Raw genomic sequence first — 25531 nt, forward strand, 5'->3', positions numbered from 1 at the left:
TGAGATGACATTTGACAATGTAGCCATTTGACGATATAACATAGACCCCTTTCCCTTACCCCTCACACCTTCTTGTACAGTCCATCTGCACCCATCCCACATAATCTATTCTCCTCTCCATACCTAAGACATCTCAGGTACTCCAGTCCTACTCCTTTCCTCATAAAGTACTAGCAAGAAATTACGACAATTACTATTTGTCCTATTTTTCTTATCCTTGTTTGCTTTATTTTGTATCTGTAAACTCTATGATTTTAGTTGTACTTCTGCATTTACTGTTATATAATTGATTGTTTATAACTGTTGTTATTGTGTAGCTTTCTACAATTACTTGTTTATAATTTTTGTTGTTATGGAGCTTTTCTCCCCAGGACTCCATTGAAAACATGTTCCTCTTGGCCCAATGGACCATCCTGGCAAACAAACTGCAAACAAATAAAATAAAATAAATAAATCTGCATCCTTTGCTGTTCAACATATCAAGGAAAGCCCCTTCTTGACCACCTGCAACACAGCGGAGTATGCTAACTTAACGGCTGAGCCTTGTCTCCTGATATGTTAAATTACACAGGAAATTTGAGCTCTAATTCTAATAATCCCCTTCAAACAGTGCATATTGACCACCCAGATGTATACCTCATTTTACTTCCATTAACTGCAGTGCTAAGATGAAAAGTTGCATAATGAATCTCTTGAAATATGTCACAGAAAGATATGTGCCTTGCATTGAGCAGCATTCTACCTTCACAAAGAATGATGCCATAATATGAACACAAAATGACTGGTTTTAATAATTGGTTTAGTTTCTGATGTTACTCCAGGGGGATCCAATATCTGTCAGCATGGGAGGACATAGTAAACAGATCACATTGCATTTGCCAAAGATGGGCAACACCTGCCCCCCTAGGCTTTCAGACATTGGCTTCATCTACTCTCTTAGAGTCTCTTTTATGTGATGCCAAAAAGACAAAACTACCAAGATAGTGAAAAAGTCCGTGAGCAACCTTAAGGCATTACTTCTCAATACTAGGAGCATAAACAAATAACTTCACACTCATCCAGCCTTCTCACTCCAGAGAATGTAGACATCTGTGCAGTGACCAAGACTTCTTTTTAAGCACTCCATCAGTGCAAGGGTATATAGCCTTCCACACATTTAGGCCAACAGCAGCACAGACTGGGGACAAAGATGGAGGTGTTTTGATCAACTTTAGCAACAAACATAGCTCTAGGTTGGTTAAACAGGATGATACCATGGAACATATTCACGTGTCAGTCACTATAGATAAGGTCCATTGCAATATCATGTCTAGCTACTAGTTACCATCTATGCCACTGGAGTCTCGTGACTCATACCTAAAGCTACTAGAACTCTCAACATGCAACCAACCAACCTATTTATGGAGTGACTTTAACGACTTGTCTAAAGACTAGGAAACCTGCACTGCCTCAAGTTCACAGAAACAATGCTTCTTGGACTTTATTAACACAAACACCATGGAACAGACTGAGCACACTTCAGTCAGAGCATCAGCCATACTGGATCTGGTGCTCACCAACATGGGACAGCATTATAGCTGCCCCCCACCTACCCATGTGACATCCTTACTAGTGAGGTTGGATCACAAAACTGTCTCCTTTGAAGCAAAAATCAACTTGGAAAAGCCAACTAAGCCAGTAACCATTAGCGATTATTCTAAGGCAAACGATATCCTATTAAGTGATATTTTGTCAAAATTCAAGGCTTCCCTAACACTGAGACCACAGCTACTCATGCGTTATTATTCACAGAGTCCCTATATAAACATGTGAATGGCTGCATAGAGGCTGCCATACCTACCAGAAGTAAAAACAAAGGAACACTAAAAACAAACCCTACTGGTGAAATCCTCACCTAAAAAGGGTATATAATAAAAGAGGAAAACTCATGGCCAAAATAAGGAAAAGCAACTCCCTTAAAGACAAGGGCTCTCTTATACAACTAAACAAGAAACTGAGAAGTCTAACTAAATATAATAAGGCTAACTTTGAGGTGAGATTTGTGACAGAGTAAGGATAATCACAAGGCCTTCTTTACCTATGTCTGGAACCTTAAATATAACACACAGCAGTGTAGTAAACTGGTGGTGAATGGCACCACTTTCATTGATCAGGGTGACATAGCAAATCTACTAGCTAATAAATTCAGCTCAATCTTCACCCCCCCCAATCCTCCTCTGCTCTACCAGGTGAAATCCCCTACAGCATACTACCCACAACTATTACCAGAAACCAGGTGCTGGCAGCACTTGCTAAAGCCAAGAACAGTGCCACCATTGGTCCTGACAACATCCCTGGTTGTTTCCTGAACAGTCTAAAACACAGCTTATTTGGACCAGTTGAGGCACTCTTCAGTTACAGCCTTGAAACAGGCTATGTTTCAAGTGAAGGGAGGACCACAATAGTCACCTCCCTTCACAAGGGCAGACCACCAACTGACTCAGGAACCATAGACTGATCAGTCTAACAAGCTTTAAATGCAAAACCACGGAATGAATTATGGAAATGATAAACAGTAATATTGGCAACCAGTAGAGACTGGGCCCCTCCTAATTTGGCTTTATTAAGGGAAGGTCATGTCTACTTAACCTAGTAGATGTCTTTGAGAAGGTCACCAAGGCGATGGATGAGGGTAAAACAGTGCATATCACATATCTTGAGCTAGCCAAGGTATTCAGTACAATACTCTACTTAGGCATTGATGACAAGCTCTCTGGGTTAGGCATAAATCCCTATATAATTCACTGGATTGCCAGATGGCTCACATATAGGACCCAAGAAGGCAGGATCAGTGAAACCAACTCCACCAAGAGACCGGTCACCAGAGGAGTGCCCCAGGACACTGTGTTGGACCCATTCCTGTTTAGCATCTACTTCTCAGAAGTCAAAGCTAATGTTCAAGACCTCTGGCTTATGAAGTTTGCAGATGACTGTAAATTTCGAGTTATTTTATTTATTAATTTTTTTTTCTGAGGAAATCCTGAAATGCCCATTTTCAGTGGAGAACCAGAGAGAAAAGTTCCAAAACAAGGACAGACATTTTTGACAATTCAAAATACAAATGGTCAACAAACATTATTTATAAAGTATTTCAAAGCAAATGGTCAACAAACATTTTTTACAAAGCATATCAAATTAAGGCAATATATGTTTCTCCCCATACACTGACACAGAAAAATGACTGCTGTTAATGCCATAGACCAAATATCAATGCCAAAAATGCATTATAATGCCCTTTGGAAAACTATCAACCCATGTTAATTACTGCATCGGTAAACTTACCCTAAGAAAATATCCAGTAGTAATGGATCTGGGAACATATGTAGACAGCAGTCTGGCCTTTGACCAACATGTAGCAAAGATAGTAAGAAAACCATTCTATGTCAGCACACTTATTGGTAATGGTATGGCATCCAGATCCAATGAGGTTATAGTACTACTCTACTCAGGCCATATCAGACCCATCATTGAATACAATGCCCCCTTTGGCTTGTATCTAACCAGACACTTGCAACAGTTTGAATGTCCACAAAGGTTTCTCACCAGAATTCAGGTCATGAATACCCCATCCTGCATGGATTGCCTAAAGGCTCTGTCTCTGTATCCAGTCTCCTACAAGCTGCTGAAAGAGGATCTTTTTCTGGCTTAGACAGCTTCGTTAGGCCCAGCCCTGATGGATCTGTTGCACATGTACAAAACAAACAGCACCAGAAACACTAGATCCAGATAGTTGAATTTTACTTGAGACATAAATAGAATGTGCTAGAGAGACAGATATGCACCTCAAAGGATTCCCGCACGATGGAATAGGCTTGCCATCAATTTAAAACAGATTTCTACCTTGACCCTCTTCAAATAAAACCTTAACAATTGGATTGGAAATTGTAAATTTATCCCTGGTCTGGCTGCATATCCCTCACAGACAAAGTCTGTCAATAATAAAAGTATCCTAGCTGACACCTCACATACAAATTCTTAGTTACCCCCCTACTAACAACCTCCCCCATAGATACCCATGATACTTGGGACCCAAATGGTTTGCGATGTATAATTAGGCTTATAAGGACCCCAGAGCTTGTTAGCCTAGTGAAAACCTATGAACCTATAAGATGTTCATTTTGTGGCAATTTGCACTGAAGATTAGAAGATGAGGGTGACCTCTGCTGTCTGACAGTTTGCTCACTCATTGATCCCCTCAGTTCTAATTTGGCACCATATTTGAAGTGCATGATCTGATACTGTGAGTTCAACCCCTCTGAAACTTAAACTGCAGTTCCTATAGAAAATAGTCAAATTGCTGATGTACCTTTATTTTTGTAAGTGAGCATCACCCCCCGCACCCCTTGTGATATCTCTGTTTAGATAAAGGTATCCAAAAAAACTCTTGTTTGTAGGCAATAACACTGTGAAATGATGTTTTACTAAAAAAGAAGCCTTTGTCTAAGTATATGGCTATCTGATGTGTTTTGGGCTGAATAAACAGAGAACATTTACCAGTTCTAACAGTTATGTCAGTATATTGATAGCTACTATCTCTCATATATTATTTTAATGCTGCACTCCACATCCACAGCATATGTTTTCTTATGCCATCTGGAATTGCTGTTTCTTAAAGTTGAACTATATAGGTTCATAGGTAGATACTTATCTATCCTAGGCTAGAGGCATTTAAGCCAGAGAGATTGGCCTCCGCCTCCGCCTCGATAGCCTTATTTTCAGCCGGTAAGTAGTGTGTAGAAGGTCACTTTTAAGAAGATTTTTAGCATGTGTCTTGGTAGGCCTCTGTCTAGCAGGGAGACTAGAGAGCGATTTCATCCTAGTTTTCTACAGACCCATTAGAGCCTCAATGTTGAGGCTGAATTGAGGTCATGAATGGGAGTTCTATTCCAGGAGGGAGGGATTGGGTGAATGGAGCTGTCCTCCTGGAATTGTCCCCTATATTTTGTTCTGAGTTTGAGTCCTGTGTTTTTGTAGCTCTCTGGCTGAGCTTTTTTTTGGAGGGGCATGGATTTTGATAATTGTACATTTGACATGGCTTTGCATCAGGTGGGCAGTGGGGCATGGCTGGCTAGCAAGAGAGCAGTGAGTAGGCCTCAGCCAGCATTTTCATCTGTTTGTTAGGCGTGAGCTTCACATCTGTTTGTAGCCCATGATCCTCCTTTCCGAGTCTACTGGTTCCCTCCTGAGGTATTGGGTAGGGGTGGCGCAAGAGGTACATTTCTGGATGTGGCCTGATTTGGGCCGAAGGAGTGGAGAGCAAGAAGGGCAAGGGGCCCATGACCCTCTTGATCCGATAAGAAGGTTGGTCTGCAATTAGAAGGTGGGATATATAAGGTTGGATATAATTAGGTCTTTAGATTACTATTCACGCCTGGTCCAAAACCCATCTACATATTCCATCCCAATGGATTACCACCCAGTACTTACTTTTTGTGTTTAGCTTGTGTTTTTCCTTCTCTTTTTTTGACACTTCACTTTGTTTTTGAGCTGAGGTTGAGGCTGCGGTCTTTGTTGGCCCCTTTTGAGAGAATTTGTTGGAGGATGCTTGGTGTCCATAAGACCCATTGCAGTCATCTGCAAACTTTGTCAACGACACATCTCCTTCAACCTATTACTCTGAGTCTGTATATACAAACCGAAGTCATCCCAGATACATACCCTGTGGGATGCCACTTGTAACTGGTTTCCTTCCCGATTGGAATTTGTGATTTGTTTGATTGTTGGTTTAGCGCTCTGAGCTTCGACCATGTCAGTTCTCCATTCTGAGCAAGGTTGAGAACCCATCTTGGTGATATATTTGGCCTTATTCTGGTTGGTTGGTTTATGATGCCCAGGTATTAGGCATTGTCTGAAGCTTATTGTGGGGGTATGGTAGGGTTGACTGTTCAAAACATACCCTCATTTATCAGCAAGGTCTGCCCTTAACAAAAACTGGGTAGGTAGGGTCCAGTGTCTGGAGTGCCCCAAATGGAGGCTCCCAGTGTTCCACCTTGTGGTTCCATGATGCTTTACAGTTCAGACTAGTCCAGTGTATATCCTGTTACCGACCACAGACCACAGTTTATGTGGACCCATCCGTCTGCACCACTCCTGCAAACACCTTGGTGGAGTGGGTAAACTATCCTGTAGTTGGTGTTTTGTCCTTATAGCTCTTCAAGCTGAACAGTTCACAGTGACCTGCGTGGGGACACAGCCTGGAGTCGTACCTTTGCCTGGGAGACATTTATGAACAGTCCCACTTTCTGTTGTAAGGCAGTGCTGGTTTTGGCAGCTTTGATCTGTTCTACTGTGCGAGACTTGAGTGCATATCTGGAGGGGGTTTGGGGAGCTTGCATATTTGCGGGGTTGGTAGAAGTGGTCATTGGCTATTCTTGCTGAATGGTTGGCTATGTTGTTCATTTTGGCAACTTGCACCATTATGCAAAGTTTTTATGACATCTGGGGCCTTCATATTATCTTTTTTGTCTAGGAAATGGTCTTTGGATACCTTTGCTATTTTCTTCAAATTTCCTCTTTAATACTTTATGAAGATATAAGGATTTCTGATTTTTACACTGTAGAGATATTCTTTCCTCCTTTGTTGTTTTGCTCTGTGTTATCTCCTATTTCCTTTTTTTATTTTTGGGCCAGGGTCCCACCAGTGGTCATCCCTTTTGTTTTATCTTGTCAATGTTTCTCCACCAAATAGGTGTAACGATCTTTTGATTTGAGAGGATATTAGAGTTTGTTTGGAACTGATTGGAGGATTGGGGCCTTGTTTCTGCTTGAAGGACTGCTTTGAAAGAAATTCTTATCAGGCTTGGCTTTGGCAAAAGTGGGAGTTGATTTTCAAGGCTATTTCCTTGGGAGAAGTGGGTGGGGAAGGATGTTTGTTTATGGTCTTTACTTTGCCAATGAGGGTTTGGCTTGAGGAAGAACCTTGTCTCCTTTGTTTATGGGAGTGGACACCTATGTTGGTCAGTACTTTGGTCCTGGTGAGGTCTTGTGGGATACACTGACAGTTTTAAAATCGTTCAAAAGTGGCGAATGGGGAAAGAACCAGTGGTGTATGGGTGTTTGTTGTTATATTTGGTAGTTGAGTGACATTAGATATGGTCTGTTTGCTTCCCATGCCAGTGTTCCATGTAGTCCAGTGAATGCCAAGTGGGTTTGCTGCCAGTGAAGGTGTTCGGAGCTGAAGGAGGCCAGCACAGGCAGGGATCCTGGCGTTCTTTGTACATGGATGGTTTCCATGCTTCTGCAGTGTTACTCCTTTGTGCTCAGAACCCCGTGTCGAAATGCATGCTATGATGTATAGGAAGAGCATGTTGGAGTTCTCTGTTTATTGAACCAGGTTTTCTGAGGTTTCAGTAACCCTCACGCAAGATATGCTTCTCATTTCTATTCTGAGCCTTGCTTGTGGTTTATGAGTTCACAGTTTCTCACATTACACCTATGGTCTCCAGATTGCTTCTGGTGAGCTTTACATGTGCATCAGGGAGCTTTTTCCCAGGTCTCCTCATTGAAGGTGGAGGATTGTCAGTCAGTTTGGCATTCTGCTGGTGGTGCACAGCTGAGTGCTTTGGTGATCCTGGGCACCCTGGAGTGGCAGAGGAGCTGTGATGGATATAGGCCTCGTTTTCAGTAGGTGTGCGATTATTCAAAGTGGTGCCGGACTTCACAGTGTGCCCATATTAAATATTGTGGTATACTTGGGTTGTTTGGTGATTTGTGTGTGTGAGGCACATTGTTTTGTGACTAATATGAGGATGGGTGTGGCCGGATATGTGGGACTGCTTGCGCTTTGTTGCTGGTTTTGGGTTGCATCTTTGTTGGGTTTGGGTTTGTGAGGGGTTGAGGTTTAGTTATTTTGTGGTGTTTATGTGTTGGTTGTTTTGGGCAGGTGTTGGTTATTTTGGAGTAGCAGTGCTGTTTTGTTCTTTTTAAAAGCTTATTTTGACTGTGCCAGTCTGTTTTGTGGTTTTATTGGTGGGTTGAAGGAGCTGCACAGTGTTTACCTGTGTAACTGGCTAGGAGTTTGTTGGAAGGAGGAGAGGGGCAACCCAGCCACATTGTTGCGCTTTATTGGTGGGTTCCAGAGGATCTGAGGCTACATTTTGCTGGAGAAAATTAGGAAACAGACCTGATTTTTATTGGTTTTTCTGTTTTAGATACCAGAAGCAGACTGAGACTGATTTTTGTCAGAGAAAAAGGACACACCAGTTTAATAAAGAGAGAGAAGCAAAAAGAGGCTATGTGAAGTTCTTTAGGTTTTTTCCTTTTATGGACTTTTAGAGTATTTAAAGTAAGTTGAGAGAAAACAGAGTGATTACTTTGAGAGATTGAATGTAGTTTGAACTGTTAAGAAAAGGGACTGGTTGTTCTTTAGTTAGCAAATAGTGAGAAAGTAGTTTTGGCAGGAAAACTCAACTGCCTGGTGTGACTAAAAATAGAAAGTAAAAACAGAAAATAAAACAAAAGTTTTTAGGCAGAGAGAGAGATCACTGAGTTTAAAATGGCTAACAAAACTGTGCACTCCTCAGAGGGCAGTAAGCAGCTCCTTTAGAGGTGACAGCACTGGTTCAGTGTTACTCACACCGAGGGTGAACACAGAATTAAGCCCTCTGCCAGCATCATGCACAGAATTAAATGCAAATGAACAAAGAGACGGTAACTGCCCTCTAACTGAACTCCACTAATTTTTGCTGTTCCCCAGAAATAGCCCTGTAGGAAATTTTTGCTGAAGGCAGCAGTTTCACACAAAATTAATCGTCACAAGAAATAAATGAATCAGTGTAGTTTACTAAATAAAGGATACACAAAAATGCAGTTTAGAAAAAACTTTTTTTTTATAAGTAAGTTTAGAAATAATTAAATTAAAATCAGCAAAATACGCAGTACAAAGGCGATATATGAAGTAACAAAAGAATTAAAAATCAAAGTACTGCTAATTACACTACTGACCTAAAAAAGACTAAATAGGTGGTAGACTTGAATAAACAGTTGTCACTCACTGAATGACTCCCAAAAAAAACAGATCCTTTATTTAGGTGTACTTTCAGAAATCACAATCTAGTCTTTGAAGAGCTTGTAGTGGGTTAATGGCAAAAAGTAGCAACAAAAGGCCTGTGGAGATAACACTCAGTAATAGATCCATTTATCTGTTCTAGTAAAAGACTTACACTTTTTAATGGCATTTTTTTTAATCTTTGGGTCTGATGGTCTACTTTTTGTCTATATTCCAATTATTAATACCTGTCCTTTCTTGTTGAAGTTCAGTATGTTCTGTGGCACTCATTTCTGACCACTTATAATGCAGCCCTGGCAGATATGTCACACATTCTACTAGTCATTTGCTAGAAGACTGATGGCTGTCACATATCCTAGCTACAGCACTGCAGTTCTTCATAGTCTACTAATGTCTTTGAAATTACAGTTCATTTTCTTCCATTAAATAATGCATCTTTAAGCAGAAACAATAATAATAATGTGTTTATATGTGCGTGTAGGTGTTGTGAAAGTTTTTGATTGTGCATTCTTTTGAACATATTTTATGTGTGCCTGAGTTTTTATACATTTGTGTGTATGTCGTATGTCGGTATGATTGTGTGAGTGTGTGTGTGTGTGTGTGTGTGTGTGTGTGTGTGTGTGTGTGTGTGTGTGTGTGTGTGTGTGTGTGTGTGTGTGTGTGTGTTTGTGTTTATGTGTGTGTGTGTGTGTGTGTGTGTGTGTGTGTGTGTGTGTGTGTGTGTGTGTGTGTGTGTGTGTGTGTGTGTGTGTTTGTGTGTGTGTGTGCGTGTGTTTGTGTATATACGTCAAGAGCCTCTGTCTGAAGAGAATGACGTCTTCATCATCACATCTAGCATCATGGGAAAACAAAAGGTTTCACTTACTGAGGTTCTGTCACTGAGCCTCCAACACAGTGGAACCTCTCAGGAACTGTCTTCCAGTCTTTAGCCATTTTAACCATTCCTCCTGCATCCAGAACTCCATAGCCAAATAAGTGGTTGAACTCAAGCCCGACTCCATTTCTACGCCACTGATGAACCTCATCGTGTAGCTGGTTCCTTTTCGATGTTAAGACAGTTAGGTGTTGCATATCACGCCATGTGAGATTGGGACTGATTAAACAGAAAAAAAATTAAACATTATGACAATCTAAAAATATAACATGCAGAAGCAGGTGCTTCTACATAATTAAACATACTAAATATGAAAAACAAAATGATACTTTGACAGTTGCATAAATAAGTACATTTTTCACCAGTTTGTACCCTGCAAACTTTTCATATAAATGTTGAGAAAGCTGAGAACAGATCTGAGTACAGGCTTTCAAGTTCATTATGGACTTGTATTTGTCTGAATACATAAACTGAAAATTATTGCAAATCTTGAGATGAAGTAAAAAAAATCAGGTGTTATGTATTTGCTTAGCGTGGTTTATAATAAGTAATTCGTAATCATAAGATTTGCATAAAAACATACACAGACCAATGCAAGTGGTCATACTTTCTTTGAAAATGTTTTCTTGCTTTCTCTCCTGTGCCCATTTTATCATATATAAAGCTTGCCCTATTCTTGTAACTCAGTATCTCTTGATTATTTTATTTGTCCCTTTGTTATCTTTTAAGTGAATTCCTTACATTCATTTTTAATCATGGCCTATAGAAAAAATAAAGAAAGTACAGATAGTTAAATAATTATACAGCGTAATGCAAAAAAAATCCTAGGCCCAGACAATGCATCGAGTCACTGGATTTATCCTGCTGATGTACAGAGAAATCAGGGTATAATAAATCCATGAATCCATGCATCTTATTTCAGAATGGATATCACACCCATGCTATGTAATAGATCCTTATGGTTATTACCATTCTATGACTATTACTCGCTCCACAAGCAGTCAGAAACACTGCAATAATATATTTTGTCAGTCATCATAAAACATATCACCTAAACTTACTAGATATTTTAGGTGGCACACTCTCTAGATCCCATATAGACCATATTATAGCACCATTGTCTACTATAGCAGCTTCATTCAAAAGGACACTTGTCATTTGAGCACTGGTCAATGGTCGAGCAAAACAAAAATACATTATTTTATTTTTAAAATGTTTTAATGAACGTTGAAGTACCTGAATGATAATGTAATCTGACATACAAAATTCAAGTGATACAAATCTGAAATGCTGCCTCTCTCAAATTATGTCAGGTTTGCCACTCTGTGCCAAGATTATGCATAATTTACCTTAATAATGTTAGAATTGCCTATAGGTTCATAAGTTCATATGCAGTTACTAGACTAATTGCCCTAGGAGGCCTTTGTAAGACTTGACATTTGAAAATGATAGGATAAATTACCCAGGAGCATATAGCTGTGTTACAATGGCAGAGCATTTACAAGCTGCCACTGTCAAATAGGGACATGGGTGCCAGTCCATATTTGTAACAATATTATAAACAGAGGCATAGGTGCCAGTGATTATGTATAAAAATTTTATAAATAGGGCCATGAGTGCCAGTCCATATTTATAACAATATTATATACATAAGAACCTAGGTGCCAGTCCATATGTGTAACAATATTATAAACAGGGACATGGGTGCCTGTCCATATGTATAACAATATTATAAATAGGGACACTCATGCTAATCCATAGTGATAATAATATTATAAATAGGGACATGTGTGGCAATCTATACACACACACACACACACACACACACACACACACATATATATATATATATATATATATATATATATATATATATATATATATATATATATATAAAACAGTATTATAAACAAGGACATGGATGCCACTTCATATGTATAAAATATTATATTACTGCAACAACAAGCAAATATGTTTCTGAGACCTGAGACTCTGTTGCAGTTGTTGGGTGGTTATATCCAGTAAAGACACTGAAGCCTGTGACTTAGTTATGCAGTCCATGTAGCTTGTATAAGCACTTGTATTCATGAAATACAGATAACCTGAATACTAGCTGTTACTTAGTTGTACTAGAAATTCTACAGGCAGGATTCTTTGCTTGTTACATCTTATAGCTGTACCATTTCATTCTTTCAAACAGAAATGTTAGCTTACAATGACTGTACACTGAACCTTTTGACAAAATCATAGCATTGTTTTAGAATTATTAATGTAAGTATGAAAAAGCAATATTAGACACCTAGAGGTGTCACGAGGATGATCTGAGTGGAACACCTGGAGGTGTCACTATAGTTTTTCTAGGTTAACTAAATAATTTGTCTAACAAAAATATAGATTTACCTTTAAACAGTAGTGTTATTTTAAAGTCAAATTGTTGATTAGCTGCATGCATCTGTATTTTCTTCTGACAGAAACTCCAAATATTCTGTTTTCTTTTGTTTACATGGATAGGTAACAATTTCAGCTCCAAATACTTTGAAATATCAAAATATGTGAAGTAAATATCACAAGCTGAAGATTCCAGCTTATTCTTGCCCATAACAAAACCATAACAGCCTTGCTTATTGGACTCTAATAACTTTTTTGTTATGTCCTACAGTTTTACTTTCTCATACATTTGAAAAATGGGGTTCCTATTACGCGATCAAATTGAATGTAAAACGCTTCCGTTACTTTGCCATTTTTGGCACTGTAGTGCAATCTCAGAGTTTGTATATTTAAGTAGGTGGGGTGTGGGGGCACAGACCCCCACAATGGGGGTTGTGAGGGCAAAGCCCCCCCTTTATGTAATGTTTTAAAGTTTTTTTGTTTTTTTGTTTTTTGTTTTTTTTGGAACAGCGATTTTGTTTTCCCTTGGGAAAAAAAAATCATTGTTCTGAGGTTTTGACATTGTAAGCTTTCTCTTACATGGTGTTGATTAATCACTGTTTGCTTTTGTAAGTGTTGGATGATGTAATATAGACCCGAAAAATTATGTATTATATTTAATCAAACACCTATAGCACTCCCCAAAGAGAGGGAAAACCTTGCATTTAATTTTGATCTTAAGTGAACTATGCATTTGCGTTTGATTCATCTGATTGTTTGTAATCATGTTACATGGCATTATGCCTTTACTCCTGTAGTGTGAGCTAATGATGATGTTGTTGGGCATGCTGTATGCTATTTAGGACAACAACATTTGGAGTTCATGCAGAAGATTCCTCTGCTTTGATCTGGCTAGGCATCACTTCTTTATAAATCATTGTCACCTAGGCTTTGCTTAGAGCTCAGGGTCTTCTATAAGATGTTGGCTAGTATGGTTGAAGATTTACAGGAGAAGGGTTTGATAGCATTTCTGAAATGATTGTTTTCTGGTAGCCATATACAACACCTTCCTAGAATAGCTCTCTGATTTGTGCTTCTTTGGATGTAGCCCCTGGGTTTGACCTAAAGCTAAAAGATGTAATCAATGATTCCACCACAGATTAAATCCATTGCAGTAAACAAAGTGCTGATGTTTGAATGCAATTATTAATACATGAAAAAGTCAACTTTTTGAACACCTCTTTATTATTACAAACAACTGCCTATGTATTAAATTAATGTGAATTCACCAGACTTGATTGCCAGTACTGTGTTACCCACGGGCTGCTAGAGAAATGATACAGATGCATTCTTGCATCATCAGCCTTAACTTTTCAATGTGAAGCAACAAAAAGGGTGCCTGCAAACACTGCATCAAGTTCTAATTGCAAGCATCTGATTCTCAGATTACAAATCAGGGGACAGTGAAGTCACAAAATGACATCAGAATTTTATTACTCTTCAGTGGAACAGATGAGCAAATATCAGACTAGAGTGCCAGTAATCCAAACTTTATTATTATTATTATTATTATTATTATTATTATTTATTAACTGGGTATGTGGACTGGTCCATTGATCCTTTTAATATCCCCATTACCAAAAACACAGCCACAACTTACATAAAATATACATAAAAAGATGATGTATAATAAAAAAGAAGGGCATAAAAATGATAACAGCTAGAATCAAGTGAGCTGTCTCCTAAGAGTAACATTTACAATCCTTTCTTCCTGAGATAACATGTTCCATAAGGCTAATGAAGGTGTGGAGAAAGCCATTTCCACAAGTTAGAGTCTGTAAGAAGACTTCATCAAAATAATTTCTTCATGGTTGCTGTATCTCAAGGCACATGATGAATTCCTTGTTTGTAGACATTGAAGAGAAATACAGGGAAACACATCTGCACATGGAAAATTTTAAAATACAAAAGATAAGAAAACAAAGAGGAAAAGTAGAAAAGAGGATTAGTAATGGAGAAGTTAAAGAAATAGAACCTCAGGTTATGGTGGACCTGCGAAGTGAAGTTTTTAGTGCAGAATACTGCTGAGGTGTTTCAGAGTTAGATGTTCATAGGTTCATAGGTGTGTACTAGGCTAATGACCCTGGAGCCTTTAAAAGCCTAGCCCATAGAAGTGCCCATGCATCGTGCCACTTGACGTTAGTTCCCAGTGCCTCTATCAAGTAAAGCCACTGGAGTGGTCCCTGGGGTGAACTTTCTATTTCCCATCCACTCATCAAAATTTCTCTTGAAAAGGGTCAGTGAGGTGCTCTGGAATAACTTCCCATACATGTCAAGCAGAAACATGAACCACAATTGCCAACAGTTCAAAAAATATATGCGACAAAAACAGATATAGTAGTTTATGAAAAAAAGACAAAAGCAGCATTGATTGTTGAAATTGCTACACCCAGTGACTACAGTGTCTTAAGTACAGAGAAAGACACACAAAGTCATAAAATACCAGGAGTTTCAGGCAGAAATGAGGGCAATGTGGAAGAAGGATGCCCAGACCGTTCCAGTAGTAGTAGGAGCAATGGGTCTTGTAAAAACGATTTGACAGTTGTCCTTAGGTATGTTACTGATACATGTAACTCCATACGAATTGCAGATGGTGTCACTACTGTGGACACTGCGAGTTCTACGATGAGCACTGCTGGCTAACATCAGAGACTGAAACAATACTAATTTAATGAACTTTGATTGTGCTTTGACTTATGAATGGTGTCCATTCCCTCATGGTATGAGAAACCCAAAAGACTTGGAGAAATTAAAAAAGGAAGAATCTTTGCCAGGTTTGGACACTACTTATGATTAAATAGCTTAAAATAAACTAAGTTCAGTTATAAAGAAAGTAGAGCAGTAGTTGGATCCTTTGGCCTTGGAGAGTGATAAACAGCAAAGCTCTTTACAAGTCCTCTTCTTACCTGTCTGCAATAAAGGCTTGTTGATGTGTTAAGTAAGGACAATGACAGAGATTGCAGACTCAAACCTAAGTATTTAAGGCTATGTTTAGCCAAATTTCAACCAACTCAAGACTTCGTCAACAGTAAATTCTATACATAAGTTAAATAAAAGTAACTGATCTAACACACTAAGGTACTTTGTCAACAGAAAATTCTATACATAAGTTAAATAAAAGTAACTGATCTGACAAAATACTAAGGTATTTTTGACAATCAACCTTCCCAAGTACAGTACCACAAGGATAAGTGATATTAATTATAACACTGATGTGAGGTTTAAGGGAAGAATTAAATAGCATCACCCTCACTACTTTTTTATAATGAATTTTTAGTATGTTCATAATTAGCCAGTTCTAAACATGGTAAAGGTTTTTGAACTGGTCCTGAAGTATTTGTGTAGTGAAAACTGACTTTAGATTAATAGTATCATAAACATTTAGTATTAGTTTTACTGACAACAAATTATAGGGAGGTTATTAATAAGGGATGTCTCAGTAGAGTGAGGGCTCATTCAGTGAGTGCTGAATCTGTTTCTCTCACAGCTGTATCGGTGATGTACAAGTGCCAAGTTAGCTTGTCCTAATGCCTTTTCTTTCAACCTTGAATAATGGCTGAAACTGTCCTATCTAACCCACCACTGGCCCATTCACTACCTGCAGAACTGACAGAACTATAAGGAAAACCTGTTTTGCATGGCAAGGAAATACTGTGGTCTCTGGAGTCCTAAACAGTCACAAGAAAAGGTTAAGGGAATACCTTAATATTAATGTATGTACATCCTGCATTTTTCTTTTGAGTGGTTCCACCCTGTGTAAACTGTACCAACCACTTGTACATCACCACTCCGTGCTCAACCCCTTCTCTACTTACCCTTTCTACTACTGAAAGCCACTGGCTCATACTGCCTAGGTAGCAGGTTTAATGCTTTACTAATAAATCCTCTGTAATCTTGGGTACCCTCTCTACACTCTTCACCCGTTTCCCTACCTCCTAGTAGTCAAATAACTAAACTCCTTTCTTCATCCTTTTCCTATCCAGTAGCCCTCATTATCTCCCTCCATATCTATATTTACTTCAAACAGGAACAAACTACTGCAACTTCTAAATTAAACTAAGTAACTCCCTGGATTTCCTTTTCTCCCTTACAACCCTTTCTGCAAATTGCATGATTTTTTTCTTTATTCTCCTTAGCTATCTACTCTGTCTAAAATGCTCTGTTTCACCCTCACTGGGCTTGGGCTCACTCCGCTCCTCTACCCTACCCCATTCCCACACACCCCTGCATCAATTACATTTATTCTCTCCATAACTCCTCCCCCACTCCATCATCCAATAACAATGAACTTCCCTCCCACTCCATCATTCAATAACAATTAACACCCCTTCCCACTATATTATCCAATAATAATAGACTCACCCATTCAATACTATTTCTAAAACAATCTAGTATCCTGATATGACTTCACCTACCACACCTTCCTTCCACACTACATATTAATATGTCTAAACTACCACTAACAAATAACAGCAAGTAATACTTTTCACCTTATCTAATATGTCCTCCATCCATATACCTATCTCACTACTTTGCCCCCTTGCTCTTTTACTTTGTCTCTTATCTCAACTAACATCATTACACACAGCTACTACACTTCAAAAAAAATGCATCTATAACTGCCATACAATCCTTATCTCTCTCTAGCTACTCAGAAATATCCGCTAGCCTGTACCCACTCAACATACTTCTACATACCAAACTAAAATTACTTCCCCTCCATAAAAGCATTTGCAACTATATATCTATCTCAAGTCACTTAAAAAGAAACCTCACACATTTTTCTTATCTGTACAAGCAATATACCATATTCTTATGTTGAAATATCCACCCAAACCCAGAACCGAACCCTCTGAATGCCAGCTTCCCTAGATCATATAAATCACTAAATATCACAACCATCAATCTCCAAAGCACCAGAAACAAAATACCAGAATTCCATGCCTGGATATCCCTTAATAAACCAGATATATTAGCTACAACAGAAACTTGGCTGAAACCCTACATAAAAGATTCAGAATTCCTCCCCTCAGGCTATGCTTGTCTATGGGCTGGCAGACCCCCATAAAAAGGAGGAGGCATTGCTATACTCTTTCCTAACACCTTCACCATTGTCCCATATTCCAACCCCATCTCTCAGTTCTCTACAGCAGAGATACTAATATCACTTCTTAAACTGAACAATTCTAAATATCTGTGCATCTTAGCCATATACACCCCCCCCCCCAGGTAACAATATTCCTCAGATAGAAGATATTCTTGCCTGGATATCAAACAATATAAACAATGAGACAATTATCCTAGTTGATGTAAGCATAAATTGGCTAGAGTTCTCAGGTCACTCTCCATCATCTAATATTAACTTCTTCAGCTATACACAGCTAATAACAGCTACAACCAGTTCTAACAGAAATAAAGACAGTGGCTCAGTTCTTGACTGGATACTAGTTTCTGACCAAAACAAAATTTCAGCAGCAGGCACACTTTCTCGTGGCATTAGTGACCGTCTATCAGCCTATACACTATGAAAAACCAACCCAAACACCTTCCCAACACAAATACAAATAAACTAGATATCTAATCAATTTTGATCCTACAGCTCTTAAAGAAACCCTGAGAAACATCAATTGAAATATATTACAAGTCTTGCCCCTTGATAAAGCTGTTGAGTTCTTTAACTCCACATTCATCAACAATTTAAACAAACCAGCCCCATTAAGACAAAAAAGAGTAAAAACTAAGCACGCTATATGGCAGTCTTGCCCTACCAAGCAAATCATGACTGCCAGGGACAAAATATGGAAAAAATGGCAAAGGTATAAGAATCCCACTGACCTCCTTCAATTTAGACAGCTCCATAATCAAGCAAGGTGCCTCGTTATTAATGACAGTAAAGAATATTATCTAACCCTCCAAAAATTTACAAACAAAATCCAAAGGAATTTCGGAACTCTATCTCATCTCTAATTAACCCTGGTACCAAAAACAACCGCTGCCCATTCCCCGAGAAAATGCTCAGTGAAATAGCCACCCTCTTCAACTCACATTTGATTGACACATTCGCTAAACTTACCATTATCTTTCAACAAAGCCTAATAATAACTCCCACCCACTAACACTTCCTTCACAGGATACCGTGACCCCTCTACCCACCTCCTCCCCGATACCCATAGATATTATAAATAACTTCTCCTTATACTGAAACCTAGCCCCAGTGCCCATTACAACTTACCCCCCAGAATACCTCCAAATGTCAGCTATCCATTGCTCATCCCATCAGCATACTTCTCAATAGCTCCGTACAAGAGCCCTATGTACCTACTATCTGGAAAAGAGCATATATTCTTCCTCTCCAGAAATGTGGCAATAATGCAGATATTTCTAATTTTCGACCAATTGCTATTGTCTTCTCCGTCTGTAAAATCCTGGAAAAATGTATCAACTATCAAATTCTAAACTATGTATTACTAAACCAACTCCTCTCCCCAACTCAGCATGGGTTTAGGCCAGGTCACAGCACAACTACCGCTCTTATTTCCTTTATGGACACAGTCAATCAAGGTAGAAACATTAAATGTGTATCCTCACTCTTTCTCAACCTCTCAAAAGATTTTTATACAGTCTCCCACGCTCTACTCCTCAGTAAACTCTCCAATCTAGGTATCTCCCCTCAACTCTAAACTGGCTTGCTAACTAACTAAAAAACAGACATCAATCTACTAGATGATTCAACTCTTTCTCTCCATTGTTTGAGTCTTCCACAGGTGTTCCCCAGGTCTCCAACTTAGGACCTCTTTTTTTCAGTATTTTCATAAATGACTTTTACTCCACTTTTAAAAATGGGTCAGTAGCATAGCATGCAGATGATTCAACCATTATTTGCTCTGCTAAATCAACAACAGAACAACTGCAAATAAATTAGAATGCCTTTAATGCTACTGAAATGTGGATGGCCAATAATCATCTAGCTCTAAACCCCAAAAACGCCAAATCACTACTTTTTACTCCCAAGAAAAAACGCTCTGTTAACAAGACAGATTTCAACATTCATTCTTAAAACAACACTACTATAAAGGTTGTCTCTCAGACTAAATTGCTAGGAGTTATTCTAGATGAAAACCTGACATTTGACCTCCATATCTACAATAATATCATAGGTTCATAGGTAGGTACTAGGCTATCGGCCCAAGGGCCTACGTGAGCCTAGCCAACAAGGTTCCCCTGGCGTACGCCACCCAAGAAAGTTATTTTCCTGTGCCACTGTTGAGCAGTGACACAGAAGTGATCCCTGGGGTGTATTTCCTATTTCCCATCCACTCATCAAGATTTTTCTTGAAGAGTGCTAATGAAGAACTTTGCTTGACATTGATGGGTAGCCTGTTCCAGAGTATGGGAAGTTGCTGGGACAGGAATCTATCCCTCCAGCATGTCCTGTTTATTGTGGTGACAAGGTTTAGGTCCCTAGAGCATGTAGCTTGGATGGACTGAGATTTCTTTAGGTGTAGCATGTCTAACAGCTCTGGGTTTGACATAGCTTTATATGTTAGGCAGAGATCACCTCGGAGTAGGTGATATGTTACGGAGTAAAGCTGGAGTTTTTTGAGGCAGTCAGTGTAGGGCATTTGTTTGAGGCCAGTAATCCTCTTTGTGAGGTACTTCTGTGGCCTTTGCAGCTGCTGCAGATGTCTTGTGAGGTACATTCCAAAAGGGGCGTTGTACTGTATAATGGGTCTAATGAGTGTCGAGTAGAGGGGAACATTGACCTCTTTTTTCCTGGATGAGAACCCTTTTATGATGAGGTATGCCATGTAGAAGGACTTCCTGACTACTGTGGTGATGTGACTATCAAAGGAGAGACTACTGTCCACCTGGGTCCCAAGGTCTCTTATCACACATTCAGTGTTAAGTAGATTGCGGCCTATGTGGTAGTTCATGGGCACAGAGTTTTTACCAAAGGGGATGACACTGCACTTTTTGGCATTGAGCTTGAGGCCATGGCTCTGACACCAGGCATCTGTCTCAGCGAGGCCCTTCTGTAGGATGTCCACTTCATTTGTGGACTTGACTATGGCTCCTAGTTTACAGTCATCTGCAAACTTCGTTCAAAACAACAAACCAGAAACTAGGCACCGTCTAGAGACATAAACTCTTTCTGAACTGCTCTACAAAGTGTACTTTTGCCTTAATCTTTCTACTACCTTCTCTCCACTTTGGTGCTCCTGCCCTTACCAATATCCAGTCCTCCCTAAAAAACAAGCTTTAGTCCTGTTGCAGTAAGGTTGCCAAGTTTGTAGCCAATGCAAAACACTCTTCCCATCACTGCATCTCCCTACAATTGCTTAACTGGCTCAAACTTCTGTGTTATCTAACCTACCTACAACTAATCACAGCACACAAAATCATTTACAAACCATCAGACTGCCCAGCCCTTTATTCCATTTTAACCCACTACCACCCAAACAGGCCACTCAGACCTGAAAATCAACTTATCCTGCAAGTAGACAAACCAAATATCCCAGCTGGTGACATGCTCTACTCTTTCTCTATTGCCATGCTATGGAATTTTATCCCATGCCTATCTGAACCTCCAGCAATATCTCCTCCTTCAAAAAACCTCTATGGCAACACCTCTCCACCCTATGGCAATGCAGATGCCTTGATTCTCATCCATCCATAACCTGATTCCCCACACCCTATATCATATTCTCCTTAATTCGCATCTTCCCCTCTTCAAATCTTCCTTACCAGTACTTAAAACATGTATAAGTTATCTATCTATGCCTTATTATCAGGTAATAATTCAATCACACATTGCCTGGCACTATTGTCCTGGCTGATACACTTAATGCACCTTGTAAAACAGTTCTATATGACTGTGTTTATCACTATATTCTCTCTAAATGTACAATAATATGATTTCTTAAGTTAGTATGTATCTCTAAACTGTATTAATCTGTACATATCATATGTTTATATACATCTTATTTTGTTCTGTTTCTTTTTGTACAACACTGCTTGAATCTACTAACTGCTTTGAAGCTTATGCACTACTATACTATCAGCCTTGTAGAACATTTGTCCCTGGGCTTCCACTGAAAATGGGCTCTTTTGGCCCAGTGGACTTTCTCGGTAAACCAATCCCAGTAAATAAATGATAATAATAAATAATGTTACAAAATTTTTTCTCTAAAACAACTTTCATCAACAATGGAGGTTTTCTTTCTTTTTTTTTTCCCAAATGCCATATGACTTAGATTTATGTATATATGTCTGGGGTTGTGGTCAGTGTCCCCTATGCCTGTGGTACAGGGGGCCTTGAAAATCCCTTACTCCACTGTTTCCTGAATGTGGTTTCAGTTACTTGGTTTTGTAAAGCTAAACTCTACTAGTTATGTAATAAGAATAAGACTGAAAAGATATGCAAGTGATTTTCAACAATAATGGAACTACCGTGCTGCAAGAAAGTGTGGTGACGTCAGGCAAAGAACTCTTGGAAACTGAAAGTTTTTCCAAGAAGCCGGTATGGTCATGTGGTCATTACTGAAGAAATAAAATTTGGGTCATTCTCAAGTTTATGCAGTGTAGAAGCAGTGACTGAGGAGCTGACATTGAAGAAAGCTGCTGAATTTGATGGGTTTCATAAATAACTTTTTAAAATGATGTATGGATTTATGGGTCAGTAACCTGATTAGACTTATTGCAGGCTATTACATTTTCTGAAATGCCTTTAATTATCCTCCAGAACAGTTTATCCCATTGAACGTGCACCATCTCTCCTTGCATTAAAAAGGTAGATATTGTTGATTTAGTGGTTATATTAAATATCTCAGGTACTTGGATACATCACATCTGTTTTGCTTTCATAAAACCCAAGCCTTACTCTTTACTTTAAAAAGATCATTCTGTGTAGCAGTGATCCAAGGGTATCTGACACCCCTGGGTCTGCATGTCTTATCAGGGGAAAAGTTTCTACTGCATGGAAAATAATGGAGACAGCCTCAATATGGTCAGTCTGACAATAGGCTTAGTACCAGTCATTTGGTACCGGACAATAAATAGGACACACCTGGGACACAGAGATGCAGCCAGCACCAGGTTTACATCTAGTGTGAGTTGTGACAAGATGGGTAGGATTACTAAATAAAAGGTCTGTATTTAGTGTATCCTTAGCAACACTCCCCTGGTCCACAGAAGGATTACTCAACAAAATTATATTCTTGTTATAGCACTGAGTGATAATTTGTTTTATGTATCCCATAATGAGTGATAATGTGGAAGGTGTGGGATGTACAGAACACCTATAAAGAGTTTCAAATGGTTACCTATTATAGTTAGATTAGTTACCAGTTAGGGTCAGATTCAGGTGTGGAAGATCTCCTTATAACCAGAGATGCACTCTGTTTAACATCTTTTCTTGAAAGAAGCATAAAACCACATCAAGGACTAATGCTGGCTTTTTGTCATAAAAACAAGGGCAGTGTGTCCCTATAAAGGGTGATATGCATGACACATCATTTAGTCATGATTTGGTTATGGAGAAAATGTTAATTAAATGCTGATGGGTCTGTGGCTAAGAAACCAAATATTTATTGATATAACTGTGTAAGCTCATGTTAGCAATCAAGAAGCATTTGGTACAACATGAGGAAAATGGCAAAATGGCAGAGTGACAAGCTACAAGATCTATGTTAGGATTCATACTATAACATCTGAACATGACATTCATAATGTAGATAAAAGGAAGATTAAGTGTTTTACAGGCAAAATGACAATGTGGATAATACTTTAAGGTCAGTCTGAGTTATCACACTGAGGTATCAAACTGTGCATTATATGCCCACCAGGGTCCAACAGGTATTAGCATATCACAGCCATCTGCGACAGCTGTATAAACTCATTGGAGTTTAATAAGTCCACAGAAGGATTACTCAACAAAATTATATTCTTGTTATAGCACTGAGTGATAATTTGTTTTATGTATCCCATAATGAGTGATAATGTGGAAGGTGTGGGATGTACAGAACACCTATAAAGAGTTTCAAATGGTTACCTATTATAGTTAGATTAGTTACCAGTTAGGGTCAGATTCAGGTGTGGAAGATCTCCTTATAACCAGAGATGCACTCTGTTTAACATCTTTTCTTGAAAGAAGCATAAAACCACATCAAGGACTAATGCTGGCTTTTTGTCATAAAAACAAGGGCAGTGTGTCCCTATAAAGGGTGATATGCATGACACATCATTTAGTCATGATTTGGTTATGGAGAAAATGTTAATTAAATGCTGATGGGTCTGTGGCTAAGAAACCAAATATTTATTGATATAACTGTGTAAGCTCATGTTAGCAATCAAGAAGCATTTGGTACAACATGAGGAAAATGGCAGAGTGACAAGCTACAAGATCTATGTTAGGATTCATACTATAACATCTGAACATGACATTCATAATGTAGATAAAAGGAAGATTAAGTGTTTTACAGGCAAAATGACAATGTGGATAATACTTTAAGGTCAGTCTGAGTTATCACACTGAGGTATCAAACTGTGCATTATATGCCCACCAGGGTCCAACAGGTATTAGCATATCACAGCCATCTGCGACAGCTGTATAAACTCATTGGAGTTTAATAAGTTTAATTCAAAAGGTACCTGTTGTGTCAGTCAGTGAAACTAACACCCGTGTTTTTTCTGCAGTATTACTTTGCTTATTTAGTATAAGGGATTCTTTTACCTTGTATGTGTAACACAGAAAGTTTAAATTGAAGCCTCTAAAGAACAGCAATTATTTTTTTGGTCTAGTTCAAGGCACTTGACCATCAGCTGCTATGCCTCTCCGTACGTCCAGTAGTCATATTACTCAGTTAGCCCATTTGCTTAAGACTACAAACACATGCAATAACATAGTGGGTTTGGAAGGAGATGAGGAACTCTAGTTGTGGGAGACAGAGAGGAGACAGGTTTCCTGCAGTAACATGTACGCTGTTGACATTAGGTCTTTTGTCAGATATAGCCAATTGCAGGTGTGCTGAGCTACATACCTAGGTAGGTGTAAGCAGCAAAGCAACAGACTTTCTCTCGCTTATGACATGCCTGATAAGATATGAAAGCAATTGTCACACAAGTCACAGCTCTGATTTCACTAACAGGTATGCCACCTTATAATATCATCTGCATGACCTCATATCCCCCAAAAGACGTAAGTATGCCTTAACTTTTAACTCCCTTTTCCACAATGCTGGCTACACCAATGTTTATGGTAATAATTAAACTGTGCCCATATGACTCCTAGAGAGGACTTCTTCTGTTTACCGTAGAATGAAGAGAAGAATAGAAATAGTGTAGAATTATATATTCTAAGGTGTATTAGCGCACAACTGCATCAAATTCCAGGATGGGCTGTACCATGGGTCCTGCAGGAGTATAAGTATAAGGCAGTTAATAAAATGTGCATTGATCAAACAGGCTAGCGAAAGCAGATAATGTATACATACTAAATCTAGAGCACTTGATAATAGTTTTCAGTCGTACTCACAAACACTTGCTAATCTACAATGTATGTACTGTACCTGTGTACTATGTATGTATTCTACCTATGTTCCACATTTCAGCTGTACATCACAAATCTATTAATTACCTTTATTTTTAAAATTATTTTTTTTGTTTGTTCTCTCCACTGTAACTGTTTATGTGCCACATACCACTGTAAAAACATGTCTCTTGTAATTTGTGTGTATACTGATCATGTCTAAATAACTAAATGTGTCTGTAATTTTTCTTTGTGGAGCTTTTCTCCCCGGGCCTCTGCTAAAAAGGGCCTTTTCGGCTCAGTCAGACACCCCCAGTTAACAAATGTAAAATAAAATAAATAAATCTTACTAACAGAAACAATGGTTTCAAGAATCAGTTCACACATCTTACATCTCCCTTTTTTTGAAGTAAACATAAATGACCATGTGTGGTTGAACTTTTGCAATATAGTTCATTAAAGTCTATAGATTTTTACTCTGCCTCTTTGATATTTTGCTTATATTTCATCAGTTTTGGCACACTCTGTATTTTAAACATGTATTTCTGGTTAATATCCCACATTCCAACTGGAAATGGTTAGAGTTATGTGTTATTAGGCATTTAAATGTTATGCTAATTAAATGTCCAGACTTTAAACTGGATGTTGCTATTTTTCA

General features: G+C 38.7%; 1 protein-coding gene across 2 annotated transcripts in view; it reads right to left on the reverse strand.

Annotated features, from left to right (window-relative positions):
* Nucleotides 1–25531, reverse strand: part of PCSK2 (proprotein convertase subtilisin/kexin type 2) — a 2031987-nt gene that overhangs the window by 106537 nt on the left and 1899919 nt on the right. For both annotated transcript variants that reach the window (XM_044056049.1, XM_044056038.1), the window contains one exon: nt 9912–10139. In XM_044056049.1, coding sequence (XP_043911984.1) covers nt 9912–10139 — 228 coding nt within the window. The remainder of the gene's footprint in view (nt 1–9911; nt 10140–25531) is intronic.

This window comes from Protopterus annectens, chromosome 1.part2 (genome assembly GCF_019279795.1).
Source record: "Protopterus annectens isolate FY-2018-M chromosome 1.part2, PAN1.0, whole genome shotgun sequence".
Taxonomy (NCBI): Eukaryota; Metazoa; Chordata; order Ceratodontiformes; family Protopteridae; genus Protopterus; species Protopterus annectens.